The 18264-nt window shown below is 42.4% G+C and overlaps 1 protein-coding gene across 13 annotated transcripts in view; it reads left to right on the top strand.

The window, feature by feature from the left end:
• Window positions 1-18264, top strand: part of FRMPD4 (FERM and PDZ domain containing 4) — a 797331-nt gene that overhangs the window by 767339 nt on the left and 11728 nt on the right. For all 13 annotated transcript variants that reach the window (XM_060292295.1, XM_060292298.1, XM_060292294.1 and 10 more), the window contains 6 exons: window positions 895-1014; window positions 6941-7077; window positions 10397-10523; window positions 12981-13070; window positions 13773-13955; window positions 16015-16153. In XM_060292295.1, coding sequence (XP_060148278.1) covers window positions 895-1014; window positions 6941-7077; window positions 10397-10523; window positions 12981-13070; window positions 13773-13955; window positions 16015-16153 — 796 coding nt within the window. The remainder of the gene's footprint in view (window positions 1-894; window positions 1015-6940; window positions 7078-10396; window positions 10524-12980; window positions 13071-13772; window positions 13956-16014; window positions 16154-18264) is intronic.

Below are 18264 nucleotides of genomic sequence, written 5' to 3'. Positions count from 1 at the left end.
CAAAAAGAATTAAGAAACTAAGACCTAGTAGTTGGCACATACTGTGCTGGGGAAAAGGAAAGCGACTCAGAATGATCCATGGTCCTTAACCCTGAAGGACCCGTGGTGTATTCTAAGCCCCTTTGAACAATTTGGACAAATCATAATAGCAGAAGTTTGGGTAGTTTGGAAACCTGAGGACTCCAAATTTAGTGAACGGGCCAAAACTTCTGTCCTCCTGCGTTCCAGTTGGATGTCATCCAAGTTGCCACTGTCATGCTTTCATTGCTACCATCCTTCTGGAGTCTAATTGAGGAAAAAACCCACAGCAGTGTTACACAGTAATAAACTGTAGTGACCAGTCTCTGTGCTCCTATCCCCGGGTCCCCTTCTGCGCCCCCTACCCCCAGCCTTGCTTGAGTGTGTGACTGTCACGACAGCCAGCATCTGCAGATCTTCTTCAGAGGACTTCCCTCAGACTGCTGGCGCCCATCCTGTCCATACCTGGAAAGTCACAGCCCCCTGGGACAGCCCGAAAGCAATGATTTACCTGTGATCCCAGAGGCTCCGTGGTGTAAGTTTCCCACCAGAGTCTCCCTCAGGACAGCCTGTAGCCACCCCTGCTGGGCTGACCTGAGCAGGTTCCTCTCCTGTCTGACCTGCTTCCCCCACTCCCTCACTGGCCTCTCCTGGGAGCAGTTCCTTATTGAAGTCCCTCATTTCAGGGACTGCTTTGGGGGAACGTGACCTAGGTCACAGGTATGTGCAGTGTTCAGGGAATGAGTATGTATGACAAATACTAAAAGAACCTCAACCGCTTCCTTCCTCAGTGTCCAAAGAAAGCTGCCTTTGCTTCTGCCCCTCAGCCCTTTCTGCCGGCACTGAAGGGTTCTTGTCATTGGTCTGCTCTTCTAGGTGACCCAGAGGCCCAGCTCGCATAAGATGAGATGTCTTTTCCGAATTAGCTTCGTCCCAAAGGATCCAATTGACCTTTTAAGGCGAGATCCAGTTGCTTTCGAGTATCTGTATGTTCAGGTATGTGAGAACCAGGGCATGTTTCATATTAACATTGTGGGATGAATTAACTGTGGGGTTTTCCCCCCTGAATTCTTTAGTTTGGGATCTTCTCTCTCTTCGTCCCTCAGCCCAAGCTCAATGTATTATAAAAGAATTCCATGGTGCTTTTTTCTTATTGTAGTATAGCTGATTTACAATATCATGTTAGTTTCAGGTGTACAGCACAGCAATTCAGTTATGTTATTTTTATATATATATATATATTCTTCAGATTCTCTTCCCCTATAGGTGATTACAAAATATTGAGTGAGGTTCCAGGGTGCTTTTTAAATGTTCACTTTTGATTTTGAAATAATTTCAGCCTTATGAAAAAGATGCAAGAGTAGTAAATGAGCTCTTTGATATCCTTTACCCAGATTCACCAGTTGTTACCATTTCACTACATTTACCCTATCTTTAGTGTGTGCACACGTCCTCCCCTTCCCCCATCACACACGATTTTTTTCCTAAACCATATGAATGTCAGGTACCAAAACCATGCTCATTTACCCCGAAATATGTCAGTATATTTTCTAGTAATGAGAACATTTTCTAATATAATCATTATACAATTAACCAAATCGGGAAATTTAACACTGATCCATTTCCATTATTGGATCTACAGTCTGTGTCCAAATTTTGCCCATTGTCCCAAAAAGGTCCTTTATATCAATTTTTTCTAGGATAGGATCCACTCCCGGATCTCATTTTGCATTTAGTTGGCATGTTACTTTAGTCTTCTTCAGTCTGGAGCATGCCTCAGCCTTTCTTTGACTTTCACGACCTTGACAGTTTTGCGGAGTGCTGATCAGTTATTTTGTAGAAACCTCTCGATTTGGGTTTCTCTGGGGTTTTCTCATGATCAGATTGAGGCTCTGCATTGGGGGCAGAACAACAACATGAATGACTCCATGCCCTCCTTAGTGCATCGTATCAGGAGGCATGTGATGTCATTTTGTCCCCTTCATGGTAAGGTTCACACTGACTCTTGTCAACATTCATACTAATTGATGTTCTCCAGAAGTTACCACTTTTCCTTTTATAGTTAATAAGTAATTTGTGGAAAGTCACTTTGCAACTCTCATTATCCTTTTACCTGTTCATTTTGGTATTCGTTGATGATTCTTGCCCAAATATTATTGCGATGGTTGAAAATGATGATTTGTCTAATTCTATTATTTCTTCTTCAGTTATTTGCTGGCATTCTCCTGTAAGAAAGAGTTTTCCCTTCTTCTTTATTTACTTATTTTGTTTATTCATTTATTTGGTGCTTAGATTGTTCTGAAATACCGTGATATTCATTGTAATGGAATTATTCATTTCAAGGCAGTAAAACTTTAAGAAGATATATCTTTTTGCAGACTGTCTATATCTGATTCTGGGATATAATTTTCAAAAAGCAAGACTTCCAGAAATGAGACGCTTTGCTGTTTATCCCAGGGATAAGGGAATTTATCTGCTTGATATTTAGGCGATGTTCCTATATTTCTCTATAACTGCTTCCCATTACTCTTACTTAAATTCCCAATATAATCACATCAAACAGTAAGAGCCCACTTACCTAATGCTTAAGCATCTACATTAGAATTACTCAAAGAGGTTGTAAACCTTAATGTAACCTTCCCCCACAAAGAAAGGAGAAAACGCAAGAGTAAGGCCAAAAAAATGCTCTCTTTGGCTGGGGGATATCTGTATAAGCCAAAGGTTGCTGGAGCCCTAAGTAAGAAATAAACAGCAAAGAACGTAGGAAAAAGAAAAATAGAAGAAACATTTGTTAACTCTGGGTAGTTGATATACTGACTGGTATTTGTTTTACTATTCTCAGTATTTTCTTGTATATTTCAAAGCCTTTGTAATCTTTAAAAAGTTGGGTGTGAAAAGAAAACAGAAGATGGCAGAGAGATGTAGACAAGATAGATGTCAGAGATTAGGAACAGTAACATAAATTAAACGGCAATAAGCCGTGGAGAACAGAAATTAAGTGGGAGGAGAAAGAAGCAGAACATACTAGAACATTCCAGCAGATGGGGGCACTCAGGGAAAGGCCTGTTAAATGTTCCCCACTTCAGTGGTCTTTGGAGGAGACTGTGGTATTTACAACTCAGAAGGATAATTAGTGTTTATGAAGATAACCCGGAGTCATCCGAAAAAGGCAAATCGTGCCCATATACCCTGTTTATCAAATAAAGAAATGTGCACTACACTTCACTCCGTTTTCTACCCAGAACAATGAACTTAAATGTTAAACTTTCGTTATCTGGGTTACAATATCCCCTGTTCCCCCAGAGGCCAGGTAACCCAGACCTGACTGCACGGAACAGCTTGATTCTCAGCTGATCTGTTACTGCATCTTCCCATATTCCTTCTGAGAACCAACCCGGTGCTCTGCCACGGCAACTCATGTCACGTGCTATGTTTTTAGCTTGTTAGTTGCAAATAAGTAGTTACAGGTGCCGATCAGCGTGTGGCTGTAGAGCGCGAGATGCATTCAGTTGTCATTCTCTATAATTATATACTCATCCCATTAACAAGATGATGCTTTAAAGCCATTTACTTGGCTTCTGTTTGCAACATCACAATTCCATTGCATTTCTAAAAGAAGAGCCCGGTTGCGTTTGTCTTGGGGAGGAGAGACCTTTGAAGTAGCCCGGGAGTAGTGCTAAGCGCTTAAGGTGTTTGCTCAAATCTAATGCAGTTCATGGAAATCTTTCTTATTCAAAAGACACATCTTTTCTACCTGTGGGACTGTCCTGAGAACAGGAAAACCTGTCCGGGGCTCTTGCCCTGGGACTAGCTGAAGACCGAAGACATTTCTGCTTTCCCCGCTTGGGTGTTGCACAGGTGGTGGATTAGCTATCCCTTCAAGGAGTAGCCAGCACTGGGGGAGGAAGGGGGGAGCCATGTTACGGTGGGCGATAGCGGCCAAAATTAACCTACCATCATCTCATATATCCTCCACTGAGAATAGGCAATGAAAATTTCTTGGACTCAGACCCTCTGTCTCAAAATGCCTTGTATCACAGAACGTGCAGTAGGTCTAAAATTACATATCTGTGTAGCGTATGTCAGTGGGCCTGCGAATGGTGCTGTGTCCGAGTGTTGATTTTAAGGTACTAAAAAGATGCAATAAAATTAGCCTGGAGAACAAGAGAGGAAACAGAAACAATGTCTATCACGTTACACAGACAAAAATCAATTCTGCCTAGTGGGCTCTTAATGAGGGCAGTGGCCATTGACAAGCCATGACAATGACCACAGAGGTTTCGATAGTGATAATATATAAGAATCTCCTAGCCATTAATGGACCATGAAGTATTTTACAGATTTCAGCATATATAATAACAGTAAACCCTAATAATCCAGACTGTTCTGTTTCATAATTATAATAAGCTGTGCTGACATTTAGCTGTCCACTGTCTATTAAAACAACGATGGTTAAACCAATTGGTAAACAGGATGATACGGCTACAAAATGTTTTCAAACACTTTAGCAGTACTGGTTTCCTTTTTAATATCTCACATATTCATTATAAATGAATTTTTGTAGGTCTAAAGCGGAGTCTGTTGAGACCTCTGTTTAGCAAAACAATGACCGCCATTTGTGTGTATAAGTATATTTTAAATAATGTACTTGAGAGTAATAAATGCATAATCTGTACCAAAAATATATATAAGTCAGACATCACACTAGTTCTCCGGGATCAGTCTGAACTAATTATATAATGTAATTAAGTGACTAATCACCTTGACAAAAGAATCCACTCAGAAGTCTGGTTAAATACAGGGTATAGCAGGAGTGGGAAAAAACAACGGCAGTCACAACTCTGAGGACAAGAGATAGTGATGAGTCACCTTTATAAAGCACATTCCATTTTATGAAACATCCTTGCAGGTATGCTAGCAATCTTGAGAGTTCGCTGTTGTTAGCCCATTTTTTTTTCAGATAAGAAAACTGAGACTCAAGAGAGATGAAGTGTCACATCCAAGGTCATTTGATTGGCAGTTGACAGAGCCTAGGATCCAACTTGGAGCTTTTGTCTCTAAATTCTACGCTAAAATCCTGTTTCAAATCTGTCATGCAATAGCAGTCCTACAAGAAAGTGATCTGTCAAAATGGTTTATCGAAAAACTGGTTCTTCGAGTGCGTGTTATGGCCTGGCACTTTGCCAAGAGACTTGCCCACCCTCATCCCTCACAAGACTATAAAATGACCCTATCTGGACCCTCAAACCCCCGGTACCCCATTGTGGACAACCCTGGGCTCTTGGAAATAACTGATAAACCCAAGACTAGCAAAACAAAATGGCAGCTTCCCTCAGAGCCACCCTGTCTCCCGCCTCTAATCAGACCCACTTCCAACAGGAGTGCAGTGCAATCCAGATAGATGTAGGATTTTGAGGAAAAACGAAGGTGGAAAACCATGTGAAGGACGGAGGGAAGGGAATGTGGCTTCACTCTTGGGGGTGAGGGATGGGCTGAGAGGCAGGCACCCAGAGCAGGCAGGTAGGGTCCCAGGGGGATGTATCTGAAGGGCAGAAACCGTATGGGGTACATGTTCCCATTTAGTAGAATCAATACATGAAGTGGTCGTAAAGGTACTTAGCTCAGAAAGGAGCCAAACAAATCCTGATACGGTTTTTCATTTGAAATCTTTTGAGGACAAGGCAAAGAATAAAGAAGGGAGAAAGAGGCTAAATATATTTTCTAGCCCAAGAACCTAGTTTCCAATAACGAAAATAAGTAAACACACATGCAGAATATACTTAAGCAGCACCGTGCTTCCCATCAACGTTTGGCTCAGTGTTTGCTCCGTGCAGGAGTGAGAATGGCGCCCTCAGACCCTTCACTTGTGGTCCTGGAGGGCTTGACACGTTACAGTACCCTCTCAGCCCCTCTTCAATCTGATGCTCACCCCAAACCCTGTGAGGTAGGTGTCACCCTTTTACATGTGAACAAACTAAAGCCGAGAGACTCCCTCAAAGTCTCAGTGGGGGCAGTCACCACTGGAACGGACTGACGATTTCAAGAGCCACCCTCCACTGAGTGCGCCAAGGCGCTGTGGCAAAGCGTGCATCTCAGCTCATCCTCACCACCCTCTCCACTCCAGCCAAGTCGTTGGTATGAATCCCCATTGCACAGATGAGTAAACTGAGGCTGCAAGAGCGAAGTAAACTGCTTGAAGTTTATGCACAGAGGTAGCCATTGGTAAAGCCAGGACCCCGAGGCAGGTGTAGGTCCAGAGCTGCTGCTCTCCATCACCTTGCTCATTCTACCTCCCCGAAACCGCTCTGGATGATAGCAGGAGGGTGACATTGATGATGACAGCTCTAAACATGTATGAGTGCTTCCAATTTACCGGATGGAATTCTGAGGGCTTGTTAACTCACTTAATCCTTGTCACAACCCTGCGAATGGGAAGTATTATCCCCAACTTAAAGAAGAGGAAACGGAGGCACAGAACAATTAAGGGCCTTGCCCAAGGTCACACGGTGAAAGTAGGGAAAGAGGATTCTTTCCTCTTAAAGTGGAAAAAGAGAATTGGAACCCAGGATTCCAATCCCGGCAGCCTAGCTACAGAAGCCACATCATGCTACTAGGGCTTCACGTGTTCAGTCGTGGCACCTGTGTTTGGAAATTCCATTACTAAATTTCTCATTATTTTTACAAGAAGCTAAATATTTAAATAGCAGCTCGCTCGTGATGATGTTGAATGTTTGTGTGGTCTCTGTGTTTGTGCGTGCGCTTAAATACTGACTCGTTCCAAGCAGCGGTGAAAATGTTTCCACATTTGGCTCCTTGCCTTGGAAGTGAAGGTGGGACAGTGGGGAAACGCCTGTCACCTGTCCCTCTAAGGCAACGCAGTGCATCCTTTGACAAGCTGCGCCCTCTGCTGGTCTCTTTTCAGAGTTGTAACGACGTCGTTCAGGAGCGGTTTGGGCCGGAGCTGAAATATGACATCGCCCTGCGGCTGGCGGCGTTGCAAATGTACATCGCAACCGTGACCACCAAGCAGACGCAGAAAATCTCCCTCAAGTACATTGAGTAAGTGTTGACTCTCGGAGCCATTTCGGAGACAAAGATGTTGCCTCCTTAATGCCCAAGGGTATTTTTGATGTGTATGTCTATTTCCAAAATTGATGTCGTTTGTGGCAGAGCATGTGTTAACCAGAGGCAAAATATATGAATACTCTGTTCATGTTCGGTGGAAGACACCATTTCTTACCTAGTCCACCTTTAGAGAATTGTGGTTAAATTGAGGGTCACATTTAAAATGAAGCATACATTTTTAAATTCCTAAATGAACTTGGTTCTAAAGCAAGCTTTGGTCTCAGCACTCTTCAGACATTAAGCTGTTTGATTCCCAAAACCTCCCTATGAAGTCAGTAGGAGTGTAGCTCCGTTTGACAGATGAGCAAGCCGAGGCACAGACGGTTAAATAACTTGCCTGAGTCACACTGGCTATTAACTAGAGGGGGTAGGATTCGAACACAGGCGGTGGGACTCCACATCGTGCTATAGGTTGTGTGATCATTTGAAGACCTGTGTTTAGAAAATGGTGTGCATAACCAGAGATTACTTTTAGATGATCAAAATGCAGTATACAAAGTAATTCTTTGAGTCCTAATCAGGAAGGATGGTAGTTGTAATAAAGAACTGCGACAGCGTGGGAAAGGATGCCACACAAACTTTGTTTCATGAATCAAATGCTGTTTGGAAAATAAATGCCTTCTCTTGCTGAATATGGCATTTACAACAGCAGTATACTACCTCTTTAGCCAGAAAAGATCCCCTCTTGTTAGAAAAAAGCAGTTTATGTTGCCTTCAGTTGACGAGCTTATATAAGAGTCATCCTTTAAAAGAGAACCCTCTGTCTCCCAGTCTGTATGCTTCCTGTTGGAAGGTGATCCAACAGCCTAAAGCAGCCACCATTTTCTTAATCCTGGCAGCTCTAATGCTAAGAAAAAAGAAATACTCATGTTTCAAAGTTTATGGTGGGGCTGAAGCCTCATCTCCACGTAACACTACAGGCCTTAGCGTCTGCTCTGTCTCCACCTCCAAGTGGCATATGGCTGATTAAAACTCCACATCCCAGAGAAGTTTCCCGTGGGCTGCCTGTAAAGCCTTTCTGGGTTCCCCAGCGCCAGGTCGTCCCCCACGGAGTGAAATGGTTTCTTCTCGATGGGTTTGCAAGCCTGCGTTTGGGAAGATGAGAGCTCCAGGTTGCTGACCCCCAGTGCCCCTGATCTTTCCACTCTCCGTTCTCCTGTCACTGCCTGGGGACAGATCCTTGTGTGCAGTTTGAGAAGCCCAGGCCTTCCAATCTCAGTGCACTCCTTTTTGCAGATGGTTTGTCTCTTTCTCTCTTGCCACACATGCCAGGACTGGAGCCCGAGAGAGATTCGGCTCACAAAGAGGTCTCGCGCTTGAGTGGATCCATTCACACCCTCATCCATTCCCCTTTCTGAGGATCTTAGGAACAGATGAAACTGGATCCCACTTGAAAAGTTGGCCTGCACAACTTGAGATGATTTTCAGACAACCGAAATGCATTTCTGTTCCTACTTTCTGTACCCACATTTTACCAGGTTGAGTGTGGTACAATCAAAAACTTCCAGAGATAACTAGCTTGCCTAAGAATCTTGCAGAGTCTATGATGATTAATTAATGTTCTCATTAATTCATTCATTCACCCAACAAACGTTCATTGAACATTTTATGTGATACAGTAATTCCCCTACATACAAACGAGTTCCGTTCCGAGAGCGCATTGCTAAGTCCAGTTTGTTCCTAAGTCCAACAAAGTTAGGCTAGGTACCCAACTAACACAATCGGCTATATAATACTGTATTATAATAGGCTTATAATACTTTTCACACAAACAATACATAAAAAACAAACAAACACAAAAATAAAGAAAACATTTTTAATCTTACAGTACAGTACCTTGAAAAATACAGCAGTCCAGTACAACAGCTGGCATACTTTTGCGGCTGGCATCTAGTGAACAGGCAAGAAGAGTTACTGACTGCAGGAGGGAGAGGAGGTGGGAGATGGTAGAGCTGAAGGATCGTCAGCAGTAGGACACGGAGGGCCAGCTGCCATTTCACTCACGCCCGACGTTGATGTGAACGCATGTTTGCATCTTTGAAAGTTTGCAACTTGAAGGTTCCTATGTAGGGGACTTACTGTCTTTATACTAAGAGAAAAGAAAATATTGTAAATTATAATCTTAACCTTTGAAGAATTTGTGATCTGATTATAAAGACAAGACATAGAATGAAAAGTAATGATGTAAAATAATGATACAAGTAGAATTACAGGGTACCCCGTAAGGAGTGCCAAATGATGGGTAAAAATAGTAAGTACAAGTTGAGGAGAAGGAGAAGGAAGAAAGCAGTGATCACAAAGAAACACCATCTTAACTAGTGAAAAGGGTGTGAATGGTCAAGTGGGGGAAAGCTGTCTTCCTACCCTTCTTTAGAGAGGATCTGGAGCCGGAGAAATAACCAGAACCTTCTCGAAAGTCTTCACATAATTTAGAAGATTCTGGTTGGGCACATGACCAATCAGGATAAATTTCCTAGAATTCAAAATATGGAACCTTCCTAGGATAGGGTTGTAGTCACTGTTGGGAACATGGGCTCTTGGCAAGAATATACTAACCCAGGCCCATTTGTTGTTTTTTTTCCTTGTATATCCACACCTATGAGTGATGTTTGCATCTCTTTGTCAGTACCAGACATACTTAAGGGTCCTGAACCCTACCCTGTCTCCATACCAGCAACCCCCTCCCCTCCTCAGCAAGAAATGTTGACGGAAGGAGTTAGATAGATACTATCTGGGTGGGAGAAAAGAGAATTGTGTGTTTCTGGAGAACACCATTGATGAGGGAGATGGGGAGGAAAGAATAGTTTGGGAACATGAAGGAGTTACATTTATCCTTCTAAGAGAAGACAGAAAGAGCATGGGCAGACAGGGAGAGGTGACAATGGGAATAAACAAAGGGATGGAGAGAAATTGGTGTTGGAAGTACAAACTCAGATACGTGAATGAACTCTAAGAGACTCAGAGGTGGGTTGGATAAAGTGTCTGTTCAATTTCCATTGGTACCAAATGCCTCATTAGCCTTCTCTCTGGAGAGTGAAGAATATATTTCTTTTAAAATGCAAACATATGGATTAATGATCAAATAGTATGTTTCCTGAATATAAATTAAAAGTTGCTTCCGTAATTGGGGACTTGTCTCCATTCCCTGCCTTACCAAGAGTTCATTTGTTCCAACAAACATCAGAGTGCCATTTTGTCTTAGATATCTAATCATCACAAGAATGTGAAATTAAAGATATGCTCTTTATTGCAGAAAAGAATGGGGATTAGAGACTTTTCTTCCCTCTGCTGTGCTGCAAAGCATGAAAGAGAAGAACATAAAGAAAGCACTTTCACACCTTGTCAAAGCAAATCAAAACTTGGTACCACCCGGTAAAAAGGTATCACATTTGCATCTTAATAGAAAATGGATTTTAAAAAGTGAGGCTTGCATACATTTTTTAAAATGTTTAAAATTAGCCCGTGAATAAAATACTTAGCAGCAGATTTGCAGAGGATGTAACACTATATAACCTTCTTTTTTTTAACTATTAACATGTTTCTAAGACTAAATGAAAGATCAGTATTCTAATGGAGGCCTATTTATTCCTTGTAAGCTACAGACTCCTTATTGTACGGATTGTGTGTGCGTTCACGTGAGCATGTAGGAGAACCTTGCAAAGCCTCTGAGACCTTGGGATTAGAGGATAGAATTGCAAAATATTTTCATCATATTTTTGCTTACCACTCAGACCAGCTTAAGTGCACAGCAGCCAGTAAGGGTTCCTGCAGACTAGACGCCACATGAATTAAACCAAGGTTTCTCTACCTTGGCTCTATTGACATTGGGGACCAGATCATTCTTCGTTGGAGAAGAAGGGCTGTCCTGTGCATTGTGTGATGTTTAGCAGCGTCGCTGTCCTCTACCCATGAGATGTCAGTAGCGCCCACCCCCTCAATCGTGACAAACAAAAATGTCTCTGGATTTTGCCAAAATCACCCCCAACTGACAACCACTGAATTAACTCTTACTTTTAGAAGATAAACTTAGTTCTGTCATTCACCATCATTAGTGTTAAATTCTCCTTTTTTTTAATCAAGTAAAAGAGATACAAAGGACACTTTAAAATATACTGTTGGTCAGAATAGAGAGTTATGTTTATTGGTAATAAAAGCACAGGGTTTCAGGAACCAGAAAGAGAAGGAGCCTTAAAATCCAGGACCTATAAAATTGGAGACAGTCTGACAACCCAAGAACAGTTTCTCAGTGATACCAGCCATAGAAATGTGTGTGACTCTAATACAAATCATTTGTGTGGCTAGTTCTTTGGTCTTTTAGTATCTGATTTTAAGTCCTTTTTACTGGCTGACACATACTTATTTCTGCTCCCTCCTCACCCCCAATGACTTTTTTAAACGTGTGATCAACTTTGACACACTATCAGCCACCTTTGACTTACTTCCCAGTTTCTGTAAGCATTCAGCTTATGGAAATATAGCAGGATGTCATGGGTCAAGATGTTCTAAGTATCAGTTCTGACTTGCCCAAAGCTACTTTCTTTTAATTGACTTGGTGTGATTTTCTTCCAAGCCTGGCCCACTGGTTTTGTAATAATTTGGATAACTGCTCTAAGATCAGTCTATCTATCACTGTCCTTCTATAACGGTCATTTTTTTTCTAGTTAAGAGTGAGTGGTTTGATTTCAAATCAATTTGCAAAGTGCTTTGGATTTTTGAAAGAAGTCGGCTGGATGATTGGTTCTAAACTACAATTATATAAAGGATAGCACATTGAGGTACGGTTGACAAATGAGTTGGCAAGTTATCTGCAATTGAAAACAGAGTTTTACAGTCCTTGCTACTTGATGTTCTACACCTCGTTGGAAAATTTCACCTCTAACAAACTTTCCTGGCACATTTGGTATGAAATGTGGACTTTTTTTCTTTCTTTCATTTTTTTTAATTAAAAAAATTTTTTTGAAGTATAGTCGATTTAAAGTGTTTCAGGTGTACAGCAAAGTGATTCAGTTATACATATATATGTGCGTGTGTGTGTGTATATATATATGTATATATTCTTTTTCAGATTCTTTTCCATTATGGTTTATTATAAGATATTGAGTACAGTTCCCTGTGCAATACAGTAGGACCTTGTTGTTTATCTATTTCATGTGTAGTAGTTTTGTATCATATTTTAGATTGAAACGTGGACTTTTTTCAATCAAGTACTTTTTTAGGATATGGGAATCTGCATTTTTAAGTCTTTATAAAGATCAATTTTACCTGGATAAAATTTCATTTGTCAGTCATTCATGAAACTCAATAGATTCTTAGAATTGAATCAATGGATTCTTGAAATTGAATTCTTAGAGTCATTTCTTGGAATTGACCTAGATAGTGAGTTCAAACATTTCCACAATGATTGGTGCTCAGAAAGTTCACTTTCCCTGAAAACTTGCAAAGACTGGAAGAAACAAGATGGGAGTGAAGAGCCCATTTAAAAGGCTTTCTATGGATTGCAGGTGTGTATTCAAAACAGCTCCCACAAACTCTGCACGCACCCATTGCAGTGGAGAATTCTATCATCTCATTCTGACTTGTTGAGTGCTCTGGCCCAGCAAATCCATATTTTTCCCCCAAAACGAAAAGATTTAAATCTAGATGTTCTGTTGCGGCCCTTGATCAGGAAACCAAATACAGAGCAGTTTACTTTCATTCCTCATGAAGAGCCCTTGTCACACCCCATCTGTTGGCAGTAGAAGCATCCTTCTCGTTTGCCCTTGTTTTCGGCTGGTGTCCATCCGGAACACAATCACGCCGGATGGAGTGAACACCTGAGGTTTCTTTTCTCTCCTCAGCTCTCCGCACTTCAAGCCAAGGTCCATTATCTCAAGTTCCTCAGTGACCTTCGACTGTATGGGGGCCGTGTGTTCAAGGCAACATTAGTGGTAATTTCTTTTCCTTGCTTTTTCATGGAAGCCACAGAGGCCTGCAAAATGTCACTGTCTAGGCTGTCTTGAATGAGCTGTCTGATGACAAAAGCAAATCAGCTGTGAATCTTTTCCAGCCCTTATTTCTAATTGACTGCACCCCAGTGTGAAAATATCAGAAGAAATGTTAAGCTAGATAATGCCACTGCAGAATGCCCTAGAAAAAGAAATGTGGAGAGCCGAGAGAATGCGCTCGCACAATGGCCTCCTTTTAAATCACTGGGCCAGAATGATTTTAAAAAATCCTCATTTCTACAAGCTTCTCATGATAATGGATATATGTGCTATGATAACATTTACTTTCTACATTATTCATAATTCTATCAGAGCCTCGCTGCAATCATATATCTGGTTCTTCTAATTGGATGATTTAGTACAACGTAACCCAGGAATACTTTCTAAAGAAAATGTAATCTTATAAAAACAGACTCTCAGGTTCAGCTTTGCCTGGTGCTTCAGAGGTCTAGTATTTTTATTTAATTTAATTAATTAATTTATTTATTGGACGCAGTACTACGTGACTTGCGGGATCTTAGTTCCCTGACCAGGGATTGAACCCGGGGCCCCGGGCAGTGAAAGTGTGGAGTCCTAACCACTGGACCTCCAAGGAATTCCCAGAGGTCTAGTAGTTTTAATATTTTGTCAACGTCTCTTTCTCAGCAGGCAGAAAAGCGCTCAGAAGTGACCCTCCTGGTGGGGCCCCGCTACGGCATAAGCCACGTGATAAACACCAAAACCAATCTAGTGGCTCTTTTAGCTGACTTCAGCCACGTCAATAGGATTGAGATGTTTACTGAAGAGGAGAACTTGGTGAGGGTGGAGCTCCATGTGCTGGACGTGAAGGTAAGTCTTTCAGACACTGACACGTGGCCTTGAACGTGGCCTTGCTTCCTGATAGTGCTGCAGATATTTATAAAGAGGCAAAATGTCAACATGTGCAGCGCATGGAAGGCGCCACGGGTGCAGAACAAGTCCACCCAACTCGGGTGTGAGGGCTCGAGTCCTCACTAGACAGCTCTGTGGTTGGGGGACGAGTCACTCTCTTTCTCTGGGCTCCATTTCTTCATCTCTACGTGAGAAAGCAAGTGAGTTCATTTCTAAAGTCCCTTCCGGCTCCAGAGTGCATGAACCATACATGGAGAGTAGGGGACACGTCTCCCTACTTACTCTCTAGAATCTGTGGCTCTTGTATAGAGTCAGGGAGATTTTTCCCAACTTTGTTCAGAACCCCCTTTCCCTTTTGTTAGGTTGCATCCATATGTGCTTATTCTTTTGGAAAAACTGAGTATTTTAGTCAATCTGTCTTTTCATGCTATAGCAATTAGTGCTGGCTGAACATCTGGCCCCTTTAATATCACGGCCATTTCATTTGAAACAACTATCTGAGATTGTCCTCAGAGAGCAGACATTTCCTCCCCAAACAGAAGTTGACAGGATGTAATCCAGGTCCCCTGTCCCCACCTTCTTGTCCCAGTATGTAATAGATGAGTCATTGGATTTTGGCAGCGTTAATGTATCTGATGTTTCTAGAGAGAAAAGGCACTGGATCCAAAGAGAGACAGTGAGTCCACAAAGGAAACAGGGTGACCCAGGACGAGTGCTCTGAGAACTCCCCCTACCCCTAACCCGCTCCCAGCCTCATGCCCACCAGGGCGTGGGAGGGGCAGATTTGAGAGTAAAGGAGAACGTGGAAAAGGGCTTCTGCACAGCCAAAGGGAAGCCTCAGTGTGCTGTGCAGCAGGAAAGGATGAGCGTGAAAGGGCGAGCGTGCAGCTCAGGCGCGCTGGCCGTGGCCCATGGCGTTCCGTGGGCTGAATCCAGGGCGTCGCCCTTGACTTCATGGCAAAGAAAGTCCAAGAGGAGACTTGGCGTGCCTGTCCCGGTCCATAACCGAGGATGCTGAGAACAATAGCCTGTCATGGAAAACAGGTGGAAGAAAGGGTATATCGGGTGCAGTCATCACAGACCTGATAACAGGGATAATCTGTCTCCAACAGAAATGGGTGACAAGACCCTATGGGTGGTTTCCTGCCTACTGAAAAAAATTGTGGGGTGGCTTGGAGGGAGACGACAGTTGAAATGGAAGGAAAAGGCAGCACATCAAGTAGTATAGGGGCTTTGGGTGGAAATTAGGTTTCACCAGCCAAGGCCAGGGTGCTACCCGTGGCAGTGAAAGCAAGAGGCCTGTCATCTCGCTGTTTCTGTGCCTCTCCGGGTGCCTGCTTGTTCTTTGCTCCCTTATTTCCCTCTCACTTTCTCTCTCTTTCAACAAGAACACACCAGCAAGTCCACCCTTCCTTACTCAACGAGGTAATTGCTTCCCTGTATGCCCAAGATCCACGTCCAGTTATATGGTAACCTCATAGTTTCCAGAAAGTTCTGGCAGGGCCTTTTCTCAACTTCCATGTCTGTTTTGCCCTCCTCTGAATTTACAGTTTCTTTTAGAAGCGTCATTTTCCTGGATCTCTTTGACACTTTTCATTCAGTCTTAGCAGTAATTTCCACTTGATTTTTGCTTTGCTTCAACACGAATTTTCACCACGAACCCAAACTTAATCTTCCTGTGATTTTTTTTCAGATGGCGGGTTCACAACTAGTAACTGACTCCTTAACTATGACTTTTAAAAATATTAACTATTTGGAACAAAGCCAATCTTTTTTTTTTTAATCCATTATGACTTGGGAAAGGTTCCAAATGTCTAGCCTTTCAAAATGTTGTCACCTGAACGTTTTTCAGTCAGGCTCTCTGTTATACCTGACCTTTCCCCCATTTGCGTTTCTTCAGTGAAACAGTCGCTCCAAAACTTCGTTTGTTCACATTCCATAAGCACAAACGTAGTCGTCCCTTGAGGGAGGTTATTAAGGAGGAATGGTTTTAACCAAAACATTCTCTTTTGTGTAGCCCATCACGCTCTTGATGGAATCTTCCGATGCCATGAACCTGGCCTGCTTAACGGCTGGATACTACCGGCTGCTTGTGGATTCCAGGAGGTCAATATTTAACATGGCCAACAAGAAAAACGCAGGGACCCAGGATACAGGTATTCTCTTCCTAAACTCACGAGGCACCGACCTCCCTTCCCCACACCACCAGACAACAATAATAAGGATATTTCTTGAAAAGTTAAAACTATACACATAAAAACATCTAGTGTCCAAATTTAACACAAAACCCTCCAATTACTTCTGATTTGGTCTAGATTTTTTTGATGAAGATGTTGATTTTTCCATCATATTTTACACATCACTTGGCAATGTTGGGTGCATGCTTCCAAAGCAGTGATTTAATTATTGTGAAGGGTGTAGGCCTCAGCCTATACGGCTAAGTTTTTACTGCCTCATTCTTCTAGAGGTGAGTCAGGGCCCAGAGAACTAAGGATGGAATGCCCAGTAGGGGCTGTGAGCCCCCAGCTTTAGGGCTGGTCCCTCGTTAAGGTGCCAGGATTCTGGGAGCCTTACAACAGGGAGACTTGAGAATCGCCCGGCCCTTGGACTTCGGGCTCTAGAAGGGACCCTGGAAGCCCTTTAGCTTTTTAGCTTTTTAGCAGAAGCATCAAAATGGCAAAGATCAAATAATTCATCTCAGCGACTTGACAGGGAGAAATAGCTCCAAAGTGAGGATAAGCAGGGCTGCAGCTGTTGAACTGATAGTTCCTTTGAGGGTGGATGGTTTTTATTTATTTTAGAACTTTTTTTTTTGGAAATTTATTTTATGGAAATATAGTTGATTTACCGTGTGTTAATTTCTGCTGCACAGCAGAGTGATTCAGTCATACACAGATATCCATTCTTTTCATAATCTTTTCCATGATGGTTTATCACAGGATATAGAATATAGTTCCCTGTTCTATACAGTAAGACCTTGTTGTTTATCCATTCTATATATAATAGTTTGCATGTTCTAGAACCTTTTTCTTCAGTGTTTGAACTTTTTCCTCCATCGGTAGTGGACCCTCAGGAAATATGGCTGATGGACAGACCCTACCATTCAAGCCAGAGCTACTGACCCATGAAAAAGTATAATCAGGGGCTCCATAATTAGGGTTTCTTTTAAAAGAAAGGGAAATTCTTAAGAACAAATTTTGTTGTCACTGTTACTGAGAGAAAAGGGGGAAAGGAAAAAGAAGGGGAGGAAGATCCCCTAGTTTTAAACTTAGCAGAAAACAGAAATTATTCCATGGATATATAGTAATATGTAGCTAGGCACACACACAGACAGACTGGCATGCAGTTTATTGTGACGGTTGGTTAAGTGGAAACAGTTGCCGTCAAAGGGTAAAGGAAAACCAGAGAGAAAGAGAGGTGAGCAAGGTGTGCTGGACGGCAGCTGGGACTTGCGGCTAGATTTCATCCCACCCCACCTCGAAGTGTCTGTTGCTTCTAAGAGACACAAATGATTAAAAATAAGTAGGTTCAAAAAGGAGGTGGTAAATATTTTTACGACCACATGTTTTCATTGAGCGAGGAGATTTAGAGCAACTGAACGCTGACGCTTGACATTCTGAAGAGCAGTTCCACAATTTAACACAATCCTTTCACACTGGAAAATCTTAAATCTTAAAACCGTAAAGTTTCTTGTGAAAATCAAACCTTTTCTCCATGGACTGTTAAGATTGTACGGGTGCAAGAAGAAAGCCAAACCTACCATTCTACAAATGGTTACAGAACCGAGGGGCCTCAGTTCTGTCCACTTTATATATAGTGACTCACAATGTGATGTTGAATAAAGTTGCAAGAGGCAAAAACTTAGTTCCAAAAAGTATTATATTACTGTGGAGAGAGACTGGAACTTCAGCCTCTCGGTAATTTCTCTCGGTTCGACAGTGAGAAGGAGGGTGAGGGCACATGTTCCAAATAGCACACGCAAGCAGGAGTGCGTGTGTGCGTGTGTGTGTTTAATAAGGGAGGACAAGTGTGAGAGATGGCATACTCCAAAAAAGCAACTGGTTGACCCAAGCAGAGCTGCAGCTCGGGACTTAGCATCCTCTCATGGCTGAAAGGGCTCCCTTCTCCTCAGAAATTCCCCAAAGATCTCCTGAGACTCAAAAACTATACAGAGCAAAGTCTGTTGAGGCCAGCTCATCCCTAGAAGGAGACATCCTTCTGTGTTTCCAAAATCATTCCAGGAGCCAAATCAGTACACCCTCCTGGA

Source organism: Globicephala melas, chromosome X (assembly GCF_963455315.2).
Source record: "Globicephala melas chromosome X, mGloMel1.2, whole genome shotgun sequence".
NCBI classification, from domain to species: Eukaryota; Metazoa; Chordata; class Mammalia; order Artiodactyla; family Delphinidae; genus Globicephala; species Globicephala melas.
The sequence above is the reverse complement of the archived record's forward strand: the minus strand, read 5'-3'. Positions and strand labels throughout refer to the sequence as shown.